Here is a 24,122-nt window from a genome sequence, read left to right as displayed (position 1 = left end):
TGTTGGCACGCCATGGTGCTCAATCGTTGTACAGATCATTAAGCCTGGTCCACATGCAACGATATGTCTATGCAGACATCGGCGCAGAGGTCTGTACATGCAAAAGATCGCTGCAAATGTGGCGTGTTCACACGACACAAACCCCAATTTACTACTCGCCCGCCATCTGCCGGAGTAGGAAAGAAATATCAGTGGCAAGCGACTACGCTCCCCGTTAACGTCAAAAATTTAATTCAGTTATTTTGAAATATAGAAATGGACGAAGTTCTGTTGTGGTCTGTGTTCGCAACTTGTGTTGCAAAAAAAGCATTCAGACCAACCGCAGGAAACAGAGAAAGTGGTCAAAATGGTGTAGACAGTGGCTGCTAAAGTGAAAGTAGTTTTCTCACGTAAATTTACTGCGAGAGTTGCAGGGCGAAATTATTTGCGGATGGATGTCGAAACTTATAATTATCTCTTAAAGCTTGTAACCCCTCATATTATGAGAAAAAAATACTTGTATGAGAAAGGCAATTTCTCCTCGTGTACGGCTGGCGGTAACATTAAGATTCCTAGCAATAGGAAGGAGCTATAAGGATTTGGAATTTTCAACTGCAATATCGAAACAAGCGTTGAGTGAAATAATACCTAACACATGTGAAGCTATTTACGCTGTCTTAAAGAATGAGTTCTTTTTATAACAGTAGTTAATTTTCTGTTATGTTTTCACACAAATATATTCTTTTGAATAAACTTTTGATAAACGTTTGTAAAATATATTGCTTTACATTGTCTCGTGTTCCATTTCCTCGCACATTGACACTCGAATTTCATAATAAATTGTACTCCTGGTTGGTCTAGGCGTTTCTTGATCACAAAGAAAGCCAAGCAGATCAAAATACCATAACGTTGGCTGGTATACTTGATCTACTCCTACACCAGATCTTCTAGATTTCTGAATTTCGGATAACTCTTTTCGGTAAACAGTTCGCAACGATTTTTTGATTTTTTATTGTTGTTTCTCTGTTTGCCGAGGCGTCAACTGCCCGCAATTTTTCAATTGAATCATTGTATGCTGCTGTCTTTTTGTCTCGGTCACTATATTCTATACTTTTAATCTTCCACAAACATGGGTAGTTTCTATATATTTCAATGAATTCACTGACAACCTCTCGAGAACACTGACGAGTACCAGCCATTTCAATGCCCTGTGCGCACAAATACAAACACTAGACTGAACAAACAGCTGTTTCACGCCAGATTTGCGGCGATCTCCTGTCCACACGCTCCAACTTGTCTGCGCAGATGTCGTTTGAACCCACAGATTTGAGAGATTTCGCTCAAACCTCCAACTCCAATTTCCATTTTTGCACACACCTTAGGTTGGTGCAAATCTTCTGTCGTCACGCAACGATATGTCTGCGCAGATGTGTTGTGCGCAGACATTTGCGCAGACAGATCGTTGCGTGTGGACGGGCCTATATATCGACAGCCAAAGATGTATTGTACGACTAGGTAAGTATCTTTGATTTGTAAGTTTGACAGATGGTACTGTGTTGCCGACGACGCACTAAAATTGCAAAATGGAAATCTGTTCATTCGCGGGGCATTAGGCGGCATTGTGTTTTAAGAAAAATATAATTGTTATAGGTTACATGTCAATTAATGGCGAAGAAAGAAGATACCTGAATTAAATTGGGGATCTCTAACAATACATTGTCTTTTGTCCACAAAAGTAAGCAGCATGTTATTATGTTCAACATAATGACTTGCAGAACCTAATAATGCGTTTTATTCAGACGTTGATCCTATTAGCTTTTAGTTTACGTTGTAGATTGATTTCTTTCCTCCGAGGGAACGGCAAAGTAGTTGCACTATACTTGAAAAGCAGTAGTTCTCAATATTCCTGGTAAAGTTTGATGTGTTTTCTCCAAATGAGTACATGTAAAGACGGGTGTTTCAGCAAATTCATGCTCTGTCCTCCAACTGAAACTGTGCACACTTATTAAGGAAAACGGTCGATGCCCTCCCCCCCCCCCCCCTTTCCTTTCAATCGTGGGTTGTTGCAAATCTTCGCACATGGTATCGAGAGTGACTGCGTGTCACGAAATCTTACATTCCTTTCTTCGGTTATATCGACTAGTCGACTGAGGCAGTTGATGACAGTTAAGTTTGAAAATTATTAGCAGTACTCTTCTAATACTGCCCAGGTTGCTGGTATGTAAATATAACTGCAAAAACCAGATCTTATACAAGGAAGGAAATGTTTATTTCTCGGGCCAGGACGCGCCCGGGTTCGATTCCCGGCGGGGTTAGGGATTTTCTCTGCCTTGGGATGACTGGGTCGTGTGTGATGCCCTTAGGTTAGTTAGGTTTAAGTAGTTCTAAGTTCTAGGGGACTGATGACTGTAGATGTTAAGTCCCATAGTGCTCAGAGCCATTTGAACCATTTGAATTTTTTCGGGCCAGGAAGGAGAGTATGACTGGTTTTAGGTGTAAAGTAGTAGAGCAGTAATGAAAACTTATTCTATACCTTGGTTATACCACATGGGGCATTAGTTTAAAAGTTAAAACTGTATCATTTGGGAAGAATTAAGTAATTAACCACTTATTTATAATAAATCTCTGGTACATTTAATTTTGTATAATATACATGGAGGACACCCCAATAAAGCTGAAAATTGCAACAATGTGAGTAGCTGTACCATGTGCAGAGTCTTTCATTGATGACTAAAGTATGGTATAAAGAAAACTGTTGAAACATGATTTACTGATATTTCATGAGAATATTTTCAAAGCATTGCTTGATGAATAAGAAATGGGTTACTGTATCAAAACATATGTACCTTTTTAGTGTATGGGCCTAAAATAGCATTGCTTGTCTTTCCCTATCAGGTGCTAAATTAAAAACAGTGTGTACCTCAGAAATATATATAGAAAGTGATTATTTAAATTATGTGGGAATGAAGTGTGGCTCAGTAATAAAATACCACACTACAAATCCAAAGCCCTCACATTTGATTTCCGCTCAGTCCTAGGATCTTTATCAGTCACATTTCACTTCTTTGACCTCTGGCAATGTTTGTTAATGTTAAAATGCTGAGTTACACCACATTTGGAATGCACATTAAATTGTAGGTGTCTCTGTTACTGACTGGCATGTCATTTCAATGCTTGGAGGAAGGGGACAAATGCCTTGTCTAACCAAGCTTCAAATTAAACTTACCGTTGATAACAGCCTTAACTTATAGGAAAGAAATATCCAAACAGAAATCAATAAATCTTGATATTTATTTTCTTAGGTGGTATTGAATCCAGCCCAGTTCCCATCATCCAAACAATCAGCGTGACTAACGAATATGAGACCCAAATTTGATTCTTAGTGTTGCATTTGAGTTTTCCGTGATGGCATATCTCTTAGAGCTCACTCAGACTTGTGGTAATAAATAAGGAACTAGTGAAAGAAAACTAAAAAAACTTCATACTAAATTTAAGTCTATGCTCTGTAAACCACCATGGATTACAGAAGATAGATGTATAACAACAAAACAATCAGTTACTGATAAAATTATTTAACTGGATAGATAAAAAATCTACCCACCAAGTGGCGGCAGAACACACACATAGACGACTTTTGTGATTGGTAACCTTTCGGAGCTGGCTCCGAAAGCTTGCCAGTCACAATAGTCTTTTATGTATGTGTTCTGTCGCCACTCGGTGCGTAGATTTTTTACCTATCCAGTTAAATAAGAGTATAGATGTAGATGTAGAAGTGCATGGCAAAGGGTAAGTCCCATTGTACCAGTTATTAGGTTTCTTCCAATTCCATTCATGGATGGAGCGGAGGAAGACTGATCTTTGAATGCTTTTGTGCATGCAGTAATTATTCTAAGCTTATCCTCACAATCCCTATGTGAGCAATATATGGGGGGAGGGGGGGGGGGGTTATAATATATTCCTAGAGTAATCATTTAATGCTGGTTCTTCAAAACTTTCTTAGTAGTCTTTCTTTTGATGATTTACGTCTATCTTAGAGTGTCTGCCAGCTCAGGTTCTTCAGCATCCCCGTAACACTCCCAACTTGACCATTGGTGCTGCCTTTTCTGTATACATTCGATATCTCCCATTAAGCCTGTTTGGTACGGGTCCCACACACTTAAGCAATATTCTAGAATTGGTCGCACGAATAATTTGTAAGCAATCTTCTTTGTAGACTGATTGCACTTCCCCAGTGTTCTACCAATAAACCAAGGTCTAACAACTGCTTTACCCACAATAGAACCTATGTGATCATTCCATTTCATATCCCTAAAAAGTGTTGCATTCAGGTATTTGTATGAGTTGGCCGATTCCAACTTTGGCTCACTGATATTATAATCACAGGCCACTATGATTTTTTGTTTTATTAAGTGTACAATTCTATGTACCTGAACATTTTAATAGCAAGTTGCTATTCTTTGTACTATTTTGAAATCTTATCAAGATTTGACTGAATATTTATATAGCTTTTTTTGACAGTATTTGTTTGTAGGTAACTGCAAAAAGTCTGAGGTTACTTCTAATACTGTAACAAAATCATTAATATGCAACATGAACAGTAAGAGTACCAGCACACTTACCTGGGGCACACCCGAAGTTACTTTTACATCTGATGATTGCTATATTTTTACATCTTATGATTGCCATCCAACCAAGATAATGTTTGCGCTCTTCTTACCAAAAAGTCCTCAATCCAGTCAAAAATTTCACTTGATACCCATATGATCGAACTTTTGACAACAGGTTATTTTTCATGGATCTCTTTTACTACCCTTCATATAGATGGGTATGACCTGTGCTTTCTTCCAACTACTGGGCATAGTTTCTTGTTCAAGGCATCTATGATAGATTATAGTTAGAAGAATGACTAAATAAGCTGAAAATTAAGTATGGGACCCAACAGGGATTACACCGGACTCTGGAGCTTTGCTCAGTTGTAAATGTAACAGCTGTTCCTCAACACTGCTGACACTATTAGTGCTTTCACTCATCTTTTCAGTGGTAAGTGGACACACTGGAGCAATTCTCCTGGGTTTTTCTTTGTAAAGGAACATTTGAAAATGGAGTGAAGCACTTCAGTTTTTGCTTTGCTACCCTCCTTTTCAGTTCCTGTCTCGTTCACTAGTGCCTGAACAGTAACTTTGGTCCCACTAGCAGCCTTTAGACATGATCACAATTTCTTTGGGTTTTGTGAAGTGTTGTTTGACAATATTCTGCTACAGACATCATTGAAGGCTTCTCACATTGCTTTCTCAACTACTAAATGTGTGTCTTTCAGCACCTATCTATCTTTAACCCTATGTTTTGTTTCACACCTGTTTTGCAATATTCTCCGTTTCTATAGAAGTAATGTGACTGTATGCCATGGTGGGTCTCTCCCATTATAAACTGTTCTACTGGGTGCACATATATCCAATGCATTCTCAACTATTCCTTTAAACATGAGCCATAGTTACCTGTGCATGCTCAGGAGCATGTAGAGTAACTATGGCTCATGTTTCTTGTCTACTGTGATCGGTACATGTCCTTTATTTTGCATTAGCCTATCCTTTCTATGTACACTTAAATTTTTCCCAGAAATCTGACTGCTATCAATGCCAGGTTTCTGTACCTAGTTTTATGTGACCTTTACTGCTTTTCAGGAGCATTTTGAACTCTGGCACATTGTTGCAAATGTTTTGGCAGGTAAGTGCTAGGGTTTTAATACTCTCACCTGTAGGAACCATTTCTTTTGATATTACACTGATACTTTTGGGATCCCTACAGGATGGAGGGACACACAATCTAAAAAAAAACTTTGTCCCACAAACATTCACCTATCTGGGTAGCAGCCTCTGATTTGTAATGCACTCCTGATGTATTTAGGAGGACCCTACAATTCTCAAACCTATGGCGCAAGTCCAGGAAGTCTCAGGTTAGCATGTCTCAGAAGCTTGGAAATCTTTGGTTCAATCCTTCCACTCGACTCAGAATCAAGGGGCCATGATCAGTTCCGGGGACAAAGCTGTAAATTGTGAGCTTTATTCAAACTGTATGGGCAAGGCTGATCATCTTAATTTTTCTGCCAGTCGCTGGAAAGATCCATATGTGACCTCAGAGCCTAAAGAACAGGCATAATTTGTTCCAATGGGTGCCACAGTCTGCAGTTGGTTATACTTTGTTCCCTCAGTGACTGCCAGAATACCCTCTTCTACATGTAGAATGAGGCCCCCAGGCGTACACACTGAGTGCACCTTGTGTCCTTCCTTGTCACTTGTTGCAATTTCTCCTCCAATACCACCACCTGATGATGCCTTTTAACAATATTATTATTCATAATGTGTCTGTAATTAAGTTTCTTCTACCTTTAACTTTAGGAGATAATTTAATTTTGAAAATTGAAGATATTTAAAATGCATCCCATTCAAAATGAAACATAAAAGCTAATAGTAATGATACTTGAAAAATTCTTTTTACTTGTTGCTGAAAGAGCCTTAGTGTAGTATTGCTGAAACAAATGGGTGATTGGGGGTTTGAGAATGCCTATTGAGCTCATACCTTCAGCATACTTTACATCTACATCCATTTGGAAGTTCATGGCAGAGGGTACTTTCCACATTTCTCATCTTCATGTTTCCTATTGGAGCAATGCTTGGGAGGAGGGTGGGGTTGTCTATTTCTAGATTCTTCATTTAATATAGGTTGTCAAAACTTTTTAAGTAGGTCTTTATGGAGTTCTGTGTCTTTTAGCGTCAGCCAATCCAGATTTGTCAGTATTTCTGTGATGCTCTTCCTCGAGTCAAATCACCCTATGACCTTTAGTACTTTCTTTCTTTACATGTGTCAGTATCACCTGTTAGCCCCATTTGGTGTAAATTTCACACACCTGAAAATATTCTAGGATGGCTGCCAAAAGGTGTTGTAATCAATCTTCTTTGTAGTTTGATTGTATTTTCCCAATAGTTTACCATTTACTTTGCCTGTAATTGAGCCTCTCTGATCATTCAGTTTCATGTGCATTTATTTTATTGCAATGTTCCGAGCTTCAGATTATCCAGATAGTATCATAACCAGTTGCAGCTTATCATAAAGTCTTTCCCAGCTATCAGTTGTAGATTGTGACTAAACCAGTCCTCCATGTCAAGCTTCCATGGACTAAAAATTGATTGTTGTGATGGAATCTTCAACACAGATTATTTTGAAATTTGCACAATGTTGTATTCCTGCAGGAGTTGGCAGTAAAAGTTGTGCTATTATTGAAACTTCCTGGCAGATTAAAACTGTGTGCCAGACAGAGACTCGAACTCGGGACCTTGAGTTCGAGTCTCGGTCCTGCACACAGTTTTAATCTGCCAGGAAGTTGCATATCAGTGCATGCTTTGCTGCAGAGTGAAAATCTCATTCTGTGCTATTATTGTAACTGGAAGTGATATTTGTAGGCATCATAAAGAGCAATAAAGAGCAGAGCCTTCAGGAAAGACTATGTGCTTTTCAATTAGTTTCACAAAGCATATCAACCACTTGCTTTTGAATATGAGCCTTAATTTTCCAGTATCAGTGATTCTTAAACTGCACTGACCTAAAGAGAAGTAAGTACATATTGCAGTGTTTCCAGAATCACTGAAATCTGCTGTGGAGGAACAAACATGATTGTATAGAGAAGAATAAATCTGTAGCTGGCCATACAAAGCAGGTGATGCCCCCATGGAATCTGTGACTGCCTTAGGGCTCCTGGATCATTGTGATCCATCCTTTGTGCAATAGAGAGAAGGAAACATAGTTTGTGATAACATTAAGACAACTCACACAGATGAGTCTAGTTAATCAGTAAGTGCAAGAGCACAATATTCAAAGACTGGAGTATCCATCAGAACAGACATATCATCAATCATAAACACAAATCCTGCAAGAACTATAAATTTTTATTGCAGACAACTTGTACAGATACCAGTAGAGGTAGTTTACACCCTCATTAGCAGATGTCAGCATCAGTGGGGCATTTGCACTCTGACACTAAGTGTTCAAACTCCGTGTTAGACCTCAATTAAAACTTTTTTGTAGCTGTAATTTGCATTTTATTTTATTGATGTTATTAGTATATTGTATGTTCACTGAGTCCATTCTTTTGTGAGTAATCCAGCTGAATCAGTTAAAAAAATCAATGCAAGCCAGCACTTGTATTCTTATGCATTAGTCTTATATATGATGAGCAATATGTATTGTATTATTTCCTCTTGAAAGACAGGAGAGATGGAATTCGCCGAGTTGATTCTGGTGCCAAAACTGGATGGTGTGGTAATGCGTGCACCATTTCAAGCCCCTGTTGATGGAACTCTGTGTATTACTGGTCATCATATGATACTTTCTTCACGAAAAGAAGGCGTGGAAGAATTATGGGTATGGCGTTATCTTACTTGTCAATTACTTCTAGTCTAGCCAGTATTAGAAATTTCATAATTAGAAAATTTGGGTGAATCAAATATCAGAATACTGTACAGTTCATGAGTGATGCAACATTATTTGTATTTGTTATAATTAAAACACACAGTTTGACTATAGTTCATCAAGTTGAAAATCATTGTCAAGTTTAATGATTACTTTGACAGCACTAGCAAGCTGCTGGCTTTTCTCTTATAGTGAAGCAATAGTACAAATATTTCAAATAATTGACATTTATAACTTGCATCACATGTCTTGTGGTGCAGAAATAGGAACTACCAAAGTGATTTGTGACTAGGAAACATGGGATAAGTTAGTGTGGCAAAACCGAAGATTGCATTACTATGAATCAGCTTTGATCCATTACATCATCAAGATGGCAGACACCCCTATATCAAGCATACACAACATGATGATGATGATGACACTACTCATTACACATATGAAAAGACACAAATAGTATGAGAAATATTTAATTGCTGAAATATGATTAAACTAATGGGACAACTGTGGAATTAGGGGTTTTTGAGCAGGGACAAACAAAGCATATGACAATCCTAATAATGAAGATTTACCAAAACAAATACTAAGGCAAGAATGAAGCAGACAAAATCCTCAGCAATTAAGAAAACCCCATTAAAAGAGATCTGAAAATTTCCTAATTTTGGAAATTTCCCATGACCTATATAGCTCAAACAAAGCCCACAATACCACAAAGTCATACATATATCTAAAACTTAGTACCAGAAATTTCACTTGACTTTGGAAACTTAAACAAAATCACACACAACTCAAAACATCCAGTATCTGCACTTCACTTGATCTATATAGCTGACGTGAAGTATGTGGTACCAGAAAACCAAAACTTTCTCATATAAATAATATCAAAAACCAAACCTTACCAATGTAGGTAAAATAAACACAATATCTACCAATTGCAATCCAACATAATTACCAACAACTAACAACATAACCCAAAAGTTCATAAAAAAAACTACGTTAACACCAATTTCAATGTAAAAGGAACACACATTGGGCATAAACACACAGGGTACAATAAAATCATGAACACATACCTACCAAAGTCAGCTGAGAGACAAATCTAGCTATCTAGTGACAGCAAAAATAATGTGAACAACACAATGTCTTGAATGCAAGCCTAGACTTCTCGAACAAGGAACCATTCAGATAGAATGTCATAAGTTGTCCTGCCAACAACACCACATATATGGGTCCGTGGCTCAAGATGCAGCAACTTTGGTCCATCTCACACCTCCTCTACAAACTCTTCCAATATTACCCTCGCAAACAGTATTCACCGAGTCCAGTGAATCATAAACACCACTCACAAACTACTCAGAAATGCTTACTCCAACATGCCTTCTGAAAACATGATCAATTCCAAATACAATGCGCCACCATGGTCTCACACAACATAACATAGGGATACTACAGGTGGCACTGCAACCTCCAGTTGACTCTTTAGCACGAAGAGTGATGGGTGTTGGTTGCATGTGCTGCAGGATTCTGTGCAGAAAACCAGAATTACTCCATATTACACAATTTAAGACTTCTTTTCATGTGCAGTATATATATACATGCATATCAAATATGAATAGTATTCAGTTTCTAGTTTTTGTTGCTAAATAATACATTTTTGCCATTACTTTAAAAGTATGTGATAAGAGCTATGCACGTTTGTACTGCGCCTCCCTGTCAAAATGATTCCACTATATCTTTGCAGACAAATACTTGTAACACACACACACACACACACACACACACACACACACACACACTCATTATTGAGTAATTCTTCTGTGGAATAGGGGAAGTTATCAAACAGATATTATTTCGGTTTGTGTTTGAGCTTAATTTAATATCTTTAAGTCCTTCTTTACACCACTGGGTGACAAGTCAAAGTTGTTTATGACTGAATACTTCACTCATTTCTGACAATGGAAAGTCCAGGATGGGATAACAACAATATTGAAATGGATACATTGCCACTCACCACATAAAGGTGGTGCTGAGTCACAGACAGGCACAATGGAAAGACTGTTAAAAATTTAAGATTTTGACCAAAAGATCTGCTTTGGGTCACTGACTGATGGATAGTATGAGTCATTACTTCTTCTACTATTGTATTTATGAATATTCTTTTATTTCATTTTTGACTTTATCACAAGAGCTTTTTGAAGTGTAGTTAACTGTTTGTGAACCAGTGGTCATCATCAAACTGTCAAAGCACGTATTGCAAGTTGTGACACAAGGTTTCCGTTGTGTTGTCAACATAAATTTTGTTAAAGTTACTGTTTTTTGTGTTTGACTGCTGATTAAAAACAGGCTAATCTGCAGAGACATGAAAATATGTTTGAAATTCAAACTGAATTTTTCATACACTACTCTGTAGGAGAAAGAAAAGAAAACACACACCGGCACATGCATAGAAGAGGAGAAGAAGTAAATCACTCCATATGCAGAATCAGGAGCATTTCAAAGAAAATTATTCAAAAGTAACATTGTACTCACTTTCATATTCAAGAAAATTGTTGATAACAAGCTGTTGACAGGCAATAGATCATAGATAAGAATTAGTTTGAGCTGTTGATTCTGTTATCAGACCACCTTCCTCACCTTTTTTTGTGTATTCTTCATTATCATTGTTTTTTTTGTGTCTGATTTCTAGTATTTCTGATTATTTTGTTAACTGTTATTTAATTGTGAAATTCTTTTTCCCGGGGCTTCCTTAGGGATTGTTTTACCACTATTTCTATTCATTGCCCAAGTCAGTCCTGTCTGTCAAGGCATCTCCTATAATTTTAAAGATTATTCAGAATATGTTGAGTTGATTTCAGAATGAATGTATCACTTTGCAACAGGGTGCAGTCACTAACAAAACATATTGAGGATTCACATCCATGAAATCACACTAACCATCACATTGATGATATGAATATAATACAGGGAAACATTCCACGTGGGAAAAATATATCTAAAAACAAAGAAGATGTAACTTACCAAACGAAAACGTTGGTACGTTGATAAAGACAATAACAAACACAAACACACACACAAAATTCAAGCTTTCTCAACCCACGGTTGCTTCATCAGGAAAGAGGGAAGGAGAGGGAAAGACGAAAGGATGTGGGTTTTAAGGGAGAGGGTAAGGAGTCATTCCAATCCTGGGAGCGGAAAGACTTACCTTGGGGGGGGGGGGGGGGGGGGGAGGACATGTATACATTCTCGCGCGCGCACACATACGCACACACACATACGCACGCACGCACACACACCCACACCCACACCCGCGCACACACACACACACACACACACACACACACACACACACACACACACACACACACACACACACACACACACAGAGGCAGACATGTAAAGACCATGTCTGCCTGTGTCTGTATATGTGCGGATGGGTGTGTGTGTGTGTGTGTGTGTGTGTGTGTGTGTGTGTGTGTGTGTGTGTGTGTGTGTGTGTGTGTGTGTGTGTGTATGTATGTGTGGTGTGTGTGTGGTGTGTGTGTTTGTGTGTGTGTGTGTGTGTGGACGCGCGCGCGTGAATGTATACCTGTCTTTTTTCCCCCTAAGGTAAGTCTTCCTGCTCCCAGGATTGGAGTGACTTCTTACCCTCTCCCTTAAAACCCACATCCTTTAACACGCGATCTAGTGTATCCTCTCTCCTTTTCCTCTTTCCCTGATGAAGCAACCGTGGGTTGCGAAAGCTTGAATTTTGTGTGTGTGTTTGTGTTTGTTATTGTCTCTGTCAACGTACCAACGCTTTCGTTTGGTAAGTTACATCATCTTTGTTTTTAGATAACCATCACATTGGATACTCACATCTATAAATTTATTTTTGACATTTAGGAATTCCCAGCCATATGCCATCTTTTAAAGAAAATGATTTGCTTCAAATCTTGGTGAAGTTTTGTGAACGCCACCATTTCAATCCACTTGTTACTACTTCTCCTTTCCCATACAAAACACACCTTGGCAGTCCCCCCCCCCCCCCCCCCCTCTCCCCTATCCCCGCCCTCGCTCCTGTGGATGTACGCACAAGTGCTTACAATAGAAGATCGGCAACTCAATAGCTTGTAATACCTCCATGCTGGTATGTTCTGTGGACCACCCAAGAATCAGCCTTTCATCAATTTTTTTTTTGTGTTTAAGTGAAGTACACTGTTATACCTTCTCCCTAAGAAGTACTAAAAATCTGTCTTCTGTTGAACACATATGATAGTTCTTGAAAGAGAAAAAGTTTAAACATTCTCACAGATTGTTTCTATTAATGCCATACTTTGTTCCTGTGCTATTATGTTCTTTAATAATCCAGAGAGACAATTTTTAAATTAGCAAATTGATAAAATGATAAGAAAGTTCATTGTTGCAGCCTTTCGAGGGTTTGAAATCGAGTGGCAAAGTCTATATCAGGGCCAGCAACAGTTACAGAGGTGCTTATCTTCTGCTCGTCTGTTGGCAATATGTCAGTTTCCCGTAGGCAGCTGTATAATTCTTTGACACAACGAATGAGAGGCAATGTATTTGCAGAGCCAAAATTGAAACCACTGTCTTATTTGCTGGTTTTCAGTGTATTAATGAGTTTGGAGAGAAATATTTTGTGATTGTGGCAGTGATTGCTATAAAGTGGACTGATTTAAGTGATTTAGTTCTGCACAGCAACGTCTTCTGTTGGTGCATGTCTCAGTGTGCTCGTACAGATGGATTGTATAGCAACATAGAGCAGAGAAATATTTCACTGATTTTTCAAATATATTGTCACAGAAGAAGCTGAGTAGCACAGTCGCTGTAGTGTAGTGGCTATGATACTAGACTGTTGCATGGAGGGTTGTGAGTTCAAAACTCACCTGAACTGTAAAATTTTAATTTCTATATTCGATTCGAGTACATTCTAGAAGTATCCACAAATGGCAAGAATCGTTGTACTTGAATGTTCTGTAGCTGGATATATACTGTATGTAGTCTGGCCAGAGGCAGTTCGCTCCATGCTCTTGTATGTGCAAGTGCCGAAGAAACCTTCATTAAGTGAAGTTATTGTTCGTCATTCATCTACTTACACCTTCTATGTGACATTATTCTGGTGGAGTCGCCGGGTATTGGAACTTATGATACCGCACATTATTGAAGACACAATGGCTCCCATTGAGCCACAACAGAGCTACCATTTACGTGGCGAAAAACCTGAGTTTGAGCCCTCTTCAACAAATCGCAATCTATCAGAGACAGAAGAAGAAGAGGATGTTACGATGACAGCAAATGTGTACCACTACGTGAAACATCCTTCTGGGTTCTCTGGTGATGAGGGCCAAGATCCAAAGTGGCTGAAGGTATATGAGGCTATAGCCAAATTTAACAGATGGGATGACACCATGTGTTTGGCTAACATATTTTTCTACTTGGGGGGCACTGCCATGCAATGGTATGAGAAGCTGGGAAGTATTCCAGGTGGAACTGCTTAAGTGCTTTGGTGACACACGATGACAGAAGCGCAAGGCTGAAGATTAATTAAAGTGCAGGGCACAGCATCCAGGAGAAATGACAGTATCTCTATGGAAGGGCATTCACAGTTATTACAAACCATCATTCACTTTGTTGGTTGATAGGTCTTAAGGATCCAACAGGATGACTCGTCAGGTGGGCACTACATCTTCGAGAGTATGACATTACCATAGTGTACAAAAGTGGAAGAAAACACCAAGATACCAACTGTCTCTCAAGAAACCCTGTGCAAGACCATCAAGACTTTGATGAAGATAGTGACTGTCTTGCTGCACTCCAGGATCTTTATGCTGATCAGGAGGAGGATGCCAAGATATCTCAAATTATGGGGTCGACCGAAGCGTCCAATCCCACCCGCTGGCTTCGACCCACGACGTAAGGCCGTTGTGGCGTGTGATGTCACAACAGTGCGGAATTTAGTTTGTGAGAGTGGCGTGTTTGTAGGTGTCGTTTTGGTGTGATTGGTGGTGCTCTCTGGTGGTATGTTTGTGTTGTGTGTTAGGCAATGTTTTTGATTTGGTTTGCATGTGTTGCGTGTTTATAGGTAGCGTATTGTTGTGATTAGTGGTTCTCTCTGGTGGTGTGTTTATGGGTAGCATGTTACATGGCACATGGGGTTCATTTGCGTGGTAGCATTGCACATGTGTGGTATCGATAGTGACTGTGCTTTCAGCAGAATATTTTTCAGCGAGTTAACGATTTTGGTTTTATTATGTCGACATTATTGTAGTTTTATTCTGTTCGTCGTGTGTGAATTTTGGTAAATTGCTTTTTTAATGTCTTTGGTAGGTATGGATATGACTGGCAAGGTCAACAGTTTTAGGTTGTTGTGGGGGACAGTGGGTTGTCTCTAATAAAATTTCTTCAACTATTCAGATTGTTGGATGGAGTCGTGAAGTGTTCAGTGTGTTGTGAAGAAATGAGGCTTACTAAAGTTCCGGCTTCTTGGGCCAGGGATGGCTATATGTGGAGATGTCTTAAGAATAACAGGTCAAGGGAAGTGTTCGATTCCAATTTTGTTGGTTTGTTGAGTTTTTTTAGGTAGTGATGATTGTGGACGTGGTTGTAGTTTTGGGTTTTGTGATTTGGTGTCAATAGTTTCTGTTGACCTAAATAGGTTGAGGGAAGTGTTCAATTCAAACTTGTGGGATCAGGAGCTGCTGTTGAGCTATATAGGTGTCTGATTCCATAGGATATTGTGTTTAGTGAAATTCGAGGAGTTTTGTGTTATCGGTTTCTTTTGTCGTTTTGTGTGGTTTGGTATGGTGGTGTGTGTCTAAATTTGTTAATATTTACTTTGTCTCCACACAAAAAACTCCAATTTCCCACCCTTGTCCCATTAGTTTCATTAGGTTTTTTGTGCAACATGTGTGTGTTGGTTTTTCAATGTATTTTTGTGTATGTGGTCATGTTTAAATAATTACGTAATAGGTGCCATATTAGAGTCATAGTGTATGGCTGTTTCCGCCATATTTGTGATATCATGGGTCAAAGCAGACGGGTGGAATCAGTCGCTTCTGTATTTCCTTCTTGCCTTAAATTGGTTAGAGGATGTGAAAGGACAAATTAAGGTAGTTAATGGATTACTTTGCAAGAAAAACATTGATCCGTTTGGAAAGAGGTGGCTATCAGTGATTCCTAAACACATGTGCTTATATGTTGTACAGAAATTCCATGACATACCTGAGGCTGGACATTTAGGATTTATTAAGACATACCATAGAATCTGCAAGAGATTTTTCTGGCCAGGTTTATTTAGGAGTGCCCGCAACAATGTGTCGCACTGTTGAGAGTGCCAGAGGAGAAAAGCAGTTCCTCAGAAACCATCTGGCCGAATTCCACCAGCAGAAACGCCTTTCCAGCATTTTGGGATTGTCCTCCTCGTACGATTTCCAACATCTGTTAGTTGCAATAGATGGATTATTGTTTGCATTGACTATCTGGCACACTATGCCATTACAAAAGCCATGAAACCAGTTGAAGTATTTGAGGTAGCAAAATTCATCGTAGAGTACGTTGTATTAAGGTTGTTAATTACAGATCGAGGGAAAGTTTGCAATCGAATTTTGTGACAGAGATAAACCGTCGACACGGCACTACTCACCACATGATGACTGCCTGCCATCCACCAACTAACAGACTTACTGAACACCTTAATAAGACCTTGACCGATATGGTATCAATGTTCATCATTGTTGAGCAGAGCACCTGGGATGAAGTGCTAACCTTTTGTGAAGTTTGCCTACATCATCACCAAACAAGACACCACAGGATTCACCCCATTTTTCTTGGTGCATGGGCGTGAGTTGACGACGACTTTAGACACTGTGTTTCTGTCACATCCTGATGACGTGGATGACAACTACATCAGCCAGGTGTTAACCAGAGCTGAGGAAGCTCAGCGTTAGCTCGACTCCACACGCTGCAGGCTCAAGAAAATGATTGCCAAAGTTATGACGCGAGGCACCGTCCTCTTGTCTACCAGCCTGGTGCCTCGTCTGGATCTTTATTCCTGTTCAGAAGGTTGGTCTCTCTGAGAAGCTCCTCAGGGGCTATTTTGGACCTTATAAGGTTGTAAGACAGTTGTCTGATGTTACTTATGAAGTTGAAGATTTTAACTCCAACACAAGACAACAAAAGGTCAGAGATACGGTCCACATCCATCAAATGAAGCCCTATAAGGATCCTGCAATCCAGGGTAAATTTGAAGCTCCAGCAACAGGCAACAAGCAGAAAGGTGGTGAAAAATGTAGTGGCAAGGGATATTCTAAGAAGATCACTGCCAGGGTGAGCATCAGTCATTGCGAGTCAGAGTATGCAGGACTAATTACCCATTCCCAGATTATAGGACGTAACACCAAGACGCTGTTCTGTTAAGGAGGGAGCAGTGTTGCAGAAGAAACTGAGCAGCACAGTTGCTGTAGTGTAGTGGCTATGATACTAGACTGTTGCATGGAGGGTTGTGAGTTCAAAACTCACCCGAACTCTAAAATTTTAATTTCTGTATTCGGTTCGAGTACATTCTAGAAGTATCCACAAATGGAAAGAATCGTTGTACTGGAATGTTCTGTAGCTATTTATATATACTGTATGTGTTCTGGCCGAAGGTAGTTTGCTCCATGCTCTTGTATGTGCAAGTGCTGAATAAACCTTCATTAAGTGAAGTTATTGTTTGTCATTCATCTACTTACACCTTCTACATGACAATATCGTGAGTTGTGAAGCTGTTCTTGGTTTGCAGATTCTAGCCCAGTTTAAATAGCTGCAACTCAAACAAGGAACAATTAATTTACAATAATCATTTACAGCATTTTTCACTCTTCTTTCAGATGTATTGCACTGAAAGATGTAAGTTTTAGTAACTTATGTTCAATACTACTGCTTGATCTGGAGGCTTTAGCCTCAATCTGAAAAGTATGGATGGAATTTCTGGCCTTCATGTTCACAGAGAAACTTGTGTGGTCACAATTTATGGCTAGTTTGAATGGCATAGGCATCAGATCTCTCACCATTCTTAAGTGTATGAAAAAACAAGCCATCAAAATCATCTGAAACATGAAACTATCTTTACCATCCTCTGCTTCATGCACGAAATATTCTGAACCTACTTTACCTATGGAACAATAATTTTTGTAAGAGAATAGCTTTGAACCTTGGACACTACTCAAGAAATAGTTCTGTGCACAATCACAGCACCAGAAGATGCTCTAACATTGATGTCTCCCAGACCAAAATAACATTGTCTCCCAGATCAAAATGTCTGCTTATTAAAGAAGTGGACTACTGTTGCACGTCTTACTATACTACATCAAACTGGAAAAGAATGAAAGACTATTCAAAATTGAGTTAGTTATTTCTAAGGGACCACTACTTGTATTCTGTAAATGAAGTGAAAACTTGTGATGCAAAGTTGGGTACTTTACACTCAGTTATGTTAATCTCTTACCCTGGGGATTAAAGGTCAAGCAGTAAACGCTGTAATGAAAAGTTCATGCCAACTTTCCTTTAATGCAACCTTGCAGTGTTGCTTTCAGCACTATAAAAATAGTGAAAAAGCAATATGTAGCCCAGTCAGAGGTGTTTTTCCCCTCTAGATACAGATCCACAATAAACAGAGTTCTAATCCTGGTCCACCCTTCCATATATAGATTTTCTGTGGTTTCATCCTGTCGCTTTAGTTAAATGTAATAATGGTTTCTTCATTGCTGGCACGGTTAATCCTCCCTTCGATTTGTATCTAGTAGCACTCTTCTGTAATGTTCTTTCTATTTTTGAAATATTGAACAGTTACATTCCTTCCTTCATGACAAGATGCAGAGTGTGAAAACACGCTCTAAGACAAAGAAACAATGCACCACAAAGGAATTATCAGAATGGGATGGAAACCTTTAGTGTGATGCACATGTAGAGACGATCAAATTATAACTGTTTCAGAAAGATTGGATGATTTAGTCAAGAAAAAGAGCTTCTAAAATGGAGCAAGTCACTAACACTTTGATACACCTGTGGCCCTTATACAAGCATTTTATGGGGTTGGCATTGAGTGATAGAATTGGTGGATGTCCTTTTGAGGGATATCATGCTAAATTCTGACTAATTTGCATGTTAAATCATCAAAATCCTAAGCTGTTTGGAGGACCCTGATCATAATGCTCCAAACGTTAGAGAAAGATCTGGCAAAGTTACTGGCCAAGGTAGTGTTAAGGACGCACAAAGACAAAAAGTAGAAAATCTCACTGGAGGACATCAAAACATAATGTGGAATATCGTCGACATACCACTATGTTGTAAGAGTGCCACAGATAACAACCAAGGGATCCTACTATGAAAATCACTCCTGGTTCTCAGTTTGTATGGTGGGCGACAGTCAGGATGGTATCCCACTGCTGCCTGAGATGTCTCCAGACTTGTGTTCGGCCTGGAATCTATATCTACATCGACATCTGCATACATACTCTGCAGATCACGTGCGGTGTGTGGCGGAGGGAACCCTATACCACAGCTAGTCATTTCCTTTCCTGTTCCACTCGCAGATAGAGCAAGGGAAAAATGACTGTCAATATGCCTCCATATGAGCCCTAATTCTCATACCGTATCTTTGTGGTCCCTACACAAAATGTATGATGGCAGCAGTAGGATCATTGTGCAGCCAGCTACAAATGCGAGTTCTCTAATCTTTCTCAGTAATGTCCTTCAAAATGAATGTCTTCTTTCCTCCAGGGATTCTCACTTGTCCCGAAGCACATCCACAACACTTGCATGCTGATTAGACCTACCAGTAATAAACCGCAGCTTGCCTCTGAATTGCTTCAATGTATTCTTTCAATCTGACCTTATGCAGATACTAAACATTCGATCTGTACACAGTAATAGATCACACTAGTGTCCTATATGCTATCTCCTTTACAGATAAACCACACTTTTTAGAATTATCTCAATAAATTGTAGTCAACCATTCGCCTCCCCTACCACAATCCTGACATGCTCTTTCCATTTCGTACTGCTTCACAACATTATGCTCAGATATTTCAATGACGTGATTGGGTCAAGCAGTTTTTTTTTCCACTCATCCACATTAACTCACATTTTTCTACATTAAGACCCAGCTGTCATTCATCACATCAACTAGAAATCTTGTCTAGGTCTTCTTGTAGCAACCTACAGTCACTTATCTTTGACACCTTCCTGTACACCACTGCATCATCAGCAAACAACTGCAGATTGCTGCCCACCCTGTCTGCCAGGTCAGTTATGTATATAGAAAATAGCAACGTTCTTATTAGACTTTTCTGGGGCACTCCTGATGTTACCCCTGTCTCTGATGAACACTCGCTGTCGAGGACAATTTGCTAGGTTCTATTACTTAAGAAGTCTTCAAGCCAGTCACATATCTAGGAGCCTATTCCATAATCAAGTACCTTCATTAACAGTCTGTAGGGGGGTACCGTGTCAAATGCTTTTTGGAAGTCTATAAATATGGAATTAGCCTGCTGCCCTTCATCCATAGTTGGCAGTATATCATTCAAAAAAGGGCTAGCTGGGTGTTGCACGAGTGATACTTTCTAGAGCCATGCTGATTCGTGAACATGACCTTTTCATTTTCTAGGAAATCTAATATATTTGAAGTTATAATGTGCTCTAGAATTCTGCAACAAACTGGTGTTAAGGATATTGGTCTGCATTTATATACAGGAGTCACCTGCACTGTTCCAGTCACTTGGAACTTTGTACTCGTTGAGAGATTTGTGATAAATGCAGACTAGGTAAGAGGCAGTGATGTAGAGTAGTCATTGTAAAACCAAATTGGGATTCCATCCTGACCCTGTGGCTTATTTGTTCTCAACTCTTTCAGTCATTTCTCTATACCAGGAATGCTTATTACTATGTCATCCATACAGGTCTCTGTGTAATTGTCCAAAGATGGTATGTTTATACGATTGTACTGCAAGAACAATTTCTTAAACTTGGAATTTGAAACTTTGGCCTTCCTTTTGCTATCTTGTACTGCCAAACCAGACTGGTCAACGAGTGACTGAATGGAAGCCCTAGATCCGCTTTGCGATTTTATATAGGACTAGAGTTTTTTAATGTTTTCTGTCAGATGTTTAACCAAGGTAATGTTGGTAGCTGTTGCATGCTTCACGCATAAATCTTTTCACAGAATCTACTAATCTCTAGTAATCTTTGACTGTCATCATTTGTGCATCCTCTTTTGAACCAAGAGTGCAACAGCCTTTGCTTCCTTAGCATTTACCGAATTTTGTTATTAAACCATAGTGGATCTTTTCCATCCTTAATCTACTTGCTAGGCACATACTTGCCCAGAGCATGATTTACAACCTGTTTAAACTTTGCCCATAATTCCTCTATGGCCATCATTCTGGAACTAAATGATTGCAGTTCATTGCCTACGTGAACTGCTAACAACTGATTATCTGCTAGGTTTCTTGACTGATTTATTAATTTTTGTAACCATAGTCACTGTGATAACATCATGATCACTAATCCCTGTCTCTATACTGATGCTATCGATAAGGTCCAGCCTGTTTGTAGCTACAAGGTCCAAAATACTTCTGTTGCATGTTGGCTGCTGTCATTGACTGGAGTAGGGTTGTCTTCAGTGATGAGTCCCGCTTAGAATTGACCCCTGATAAACAGAAAAAACGAGTCTGGAGATGGCCTGGACATTGATTGGATACCATCCTGTCTGTCGCTGGCCATATATCCCGACTGCTGCAAGTGGTGGACTCAGGTGCCATTTCATTCATAGCAGGACCCCTTTGGTTGTAATCCGCAACCTGTGGTGCATCCACAATATTCTACACCTTGTTTTATTGTCATTCATGGCAAGCCAACCTGGTCTTACACTTCAGCAAGATAATGCTCACCCACACATGGCGAAAGTTTCTACGGCTTGTGTTTGTGCTTGCCAGAGCTTACCTTGGCCAGCATGGTCTCTGGACTTATTCCCAATTGAGAACATTTGGAGCATTATGGGCAGGACCAGTGTGCTCAATTTATGAAAGCTCTTTCTCTTGAATATGTCAACTAGTTTTTCTGAAATTGCGATCCTGTGGTTGACTGTAGATGTGTGTGACATCTAGCGATTTTCATCCTATCCAGATAATTCCTTCATGATGGGATTATTTATTTATTTATTAGTTTATTTTAAATTGTGATTTTAATGACTGTTCATTTTGATTTGAGAGTTTATTAAACAACTGTTTTGTTAAACTTTGCGAAGTGTAAAACGTATCAACCCAAGATTACATTAAAAGACACACGTTTTAATCATTTATATGATCTCTTAACTTTACTTGCACATACAGCTCAATAACACAACTGTTACTATTTTCTGGAATCTTTGCCAGATAAGTTTAGTGTGTTTAATGCTACACTTTGTGGTTTACAAAACAATGAAAAGAATATGACTTGCTCATAGCAATGGATTGCTTTTAAATTGCTGATACTACCTGTAGTGCATATGAAATGTGTACGCTGAAATATATATTCCCTTAGTTGAGCAACTGGCTTGCAGTCCTTGTGGTGTCTTATTTCCAATAATGAATGCTCTAAAACACTGTATTTTCCAGCTGAGGTTTCTTGTGCCTAATATTGCTTTACTATACTTATGAATTGTTCAAAATAGTTGTACATACAATCAGAATTTTGCTGTATTTGTGTGTATAAAGTAGCAACATTTTATTTGATTTGATTTTTGTCTAGATTTCTAGTTATTTATTTTTGTTGATTGTATATGTGATCTATTGATCAGTTATTATTACTTAATTGATTTCGTTTTCACTCTTAATAATACTTGACTGCCACCCTTGCTACCAATGTGTTACTGATCAACATTTTATTCATTTTTGACATTATATTTGAATTTAGGCAGTGCTGCAGAGAAATATGCTGTTTAGATTACGAAAATATTTATTTTCAATATCAATCTGATCTGAAAGCTTGTTAATATATATTCCACTCTTCAATCCTGTTATATGTTACAGATCTCAGTCGCCTACATTAAAATTACAAAAATGAGATTTGAATTATTGTTTCAGTTATTGCATCATAATATCGACATCGTTGAACGGAAACCTAATGGTCTACAGGGAGGAGTCTTGAATATCAAGTGTAAGGACTTTAGAATAATTCAACTAGAAATCAATTCCACTGATGATTTTACTAAGGTGGCTTTTTCTATAGAAAAGCTGTCTTCCATTGGTAAGTTTATTTTCATACCTTTTAATATTTCTTTATAAATCTACCATTTAATCACTATTATTAATTGACTTATGTTTAAGTGATTCATGAATACTTGATATATAATTTTGACACAGAGGGTTTTTGTCTAAGAAATTTAGATACCATAATGTGATGACATAGGCACATGAGTTGGGAAAATAGTTGTTTTATGACAAAGGAAACAAAGTATGTAATTAAAATGGCAAAAAAATCATTAATAATAATTTATTGTAAGATAGCCAACTATTTGGCCTGAAATGCGTTGTGACCAAATACACAGGGGCAAAACCTAGGGAAGTATAGTAGTGTAGTACGTGATATGATAGAGAAAAAATTTATTAACTTCAGTTCCTGATTGTAATTTAGTCCTTTACAGAATCCAAATTCTCAGATTTCTTTCTGCAACTAAAACAATTCAATTAGAAAGAAATGTTCAGTAAACTAGAAAAAAAGCTTTATGGAATATGTCAAATAAGAAATCAAAATGTTTACTTGTGTGCATAAGAGTGTGGAAGACATGTGTTGACGTTTAAAAGAGTAGTTGTCCAAAGCACATGATATATAATGGAAAATACAGGATGGAATGTAACAATATCAGAGAACGAAAGTTGCTACTCACCATATAACAGAGATGCTGAGTCGCGATAGGCACAACAAAACGATTGAGCTGAAACCACACTGAGCAGCAGCACCAGTGCATGATGGGAGTGACGACTGGGTGGGGTTAAGGAGGAGGCTGGGGCATTGAGGGGAGGGATAGTATGGTGGTAATGGCGGACAGTGAAGTGTTGCAGTTTAGACGGAGGGCAGGAGAGAAGGTGCGTTGCGGAGGGGGGAGGGGGTAAGCAGTGGAAAGGAGAGAAATAAAAAGAAATTGAAAGACTGGGTGTGGTGATGAAATGATGGCTGTGTAGTGCTGGAATGGGAACAGGGAGGAGGCTGGATGGGTGAGGACAGTGACTAACGAAGGTTGAGGCCAGGAGGGGTACAGGAACGTAGGATGTATTGCAGGGAAAGTTCCCACCTGCGCAATTCAGAAAACCTGGTATTGGTGGGAAGGATCCATATGGCACAGGCTGTGAAGCTGTCATTGAGATGAGGGATATCGTGTTTGGCAGCATGTTCAGCAGGGTGGTCCACTTGTTTTATGGCCACAGTTTGTCAGTGGTCGTTCATGCGGACAGACAGCTTGTTGGTTGTCATGCCTACATAGAATGTAGCACAGTGGTTTCAACTTAGCTATTAAATCACATTACTGGTTTCACAGGTAGCCCTGCCTTCTATTAGATAGGTGATGTTAGTGACTGGACTGGAGTAGGTGGTAGAGGAAGATATATGGGACAGGTCTGGAATCTAGGTCTATTATAGAGTTATGAGCCATGAGGTAAGGGATTGGGAGCATGGGC

General features: G+C 39.0%; 1 protein-coding gene across 2 annotated transcripts in view; it reads left to right on the top strand.

The window, feature by feature from the left end:
- The first annotated feature begins 1,486 nt into the window (after positions 1-1,486).
- The window catches only part of LOC126334967 (myotubularin-related protein 9), a 113,461-nt gene continuing 90,825 nt past the window's right edge, over positions 1,487-24,122 (top strand). Inside the window, exons 1-3 of one of the 2 annotated variants that reach the window (XM_049997752.1) lie at positions 1,487-1,714; positions 8,239-8,394; positions 22,533-22,695. In XM_049997752.1, the coding sequence (XP_049853709.1) occupies positions 8,248-8,394; positions 22,533-22,695 (310 nt within the window). In that variant the 5' untranslated portion in view covers positions 1,487-1,714; positions 8,239-8,247. Of the gene's footprint in view, positions 1,715-2,098; positions 2,197-8,238; positions 8,395-22,532; positions 22,696-24,122 lie in introns of those variants that run through there. The other variant, XM_049997751.1, reaches the window with a different exon arrangement.

Source organism: Schistocerca gregaria, chromosome 2, assembly GCF_023897955.1.
Source record: "Schistocerca gregaria isolate iqSchGreg1 chromosome 2, iqSchGreg1.2, whole genome shotgun sequence".
Lineage (NCBI taxonomy): Eukaryota > Metazoa > Arthropoda > Insecta > Orthoptera > Acrididae > Schistocerca > Schistocerca gregaria.
Note: the sequence above shows the minus strand (reverse complement) of the source record. Positions and strands in the feature narration are given on the sequence as shown.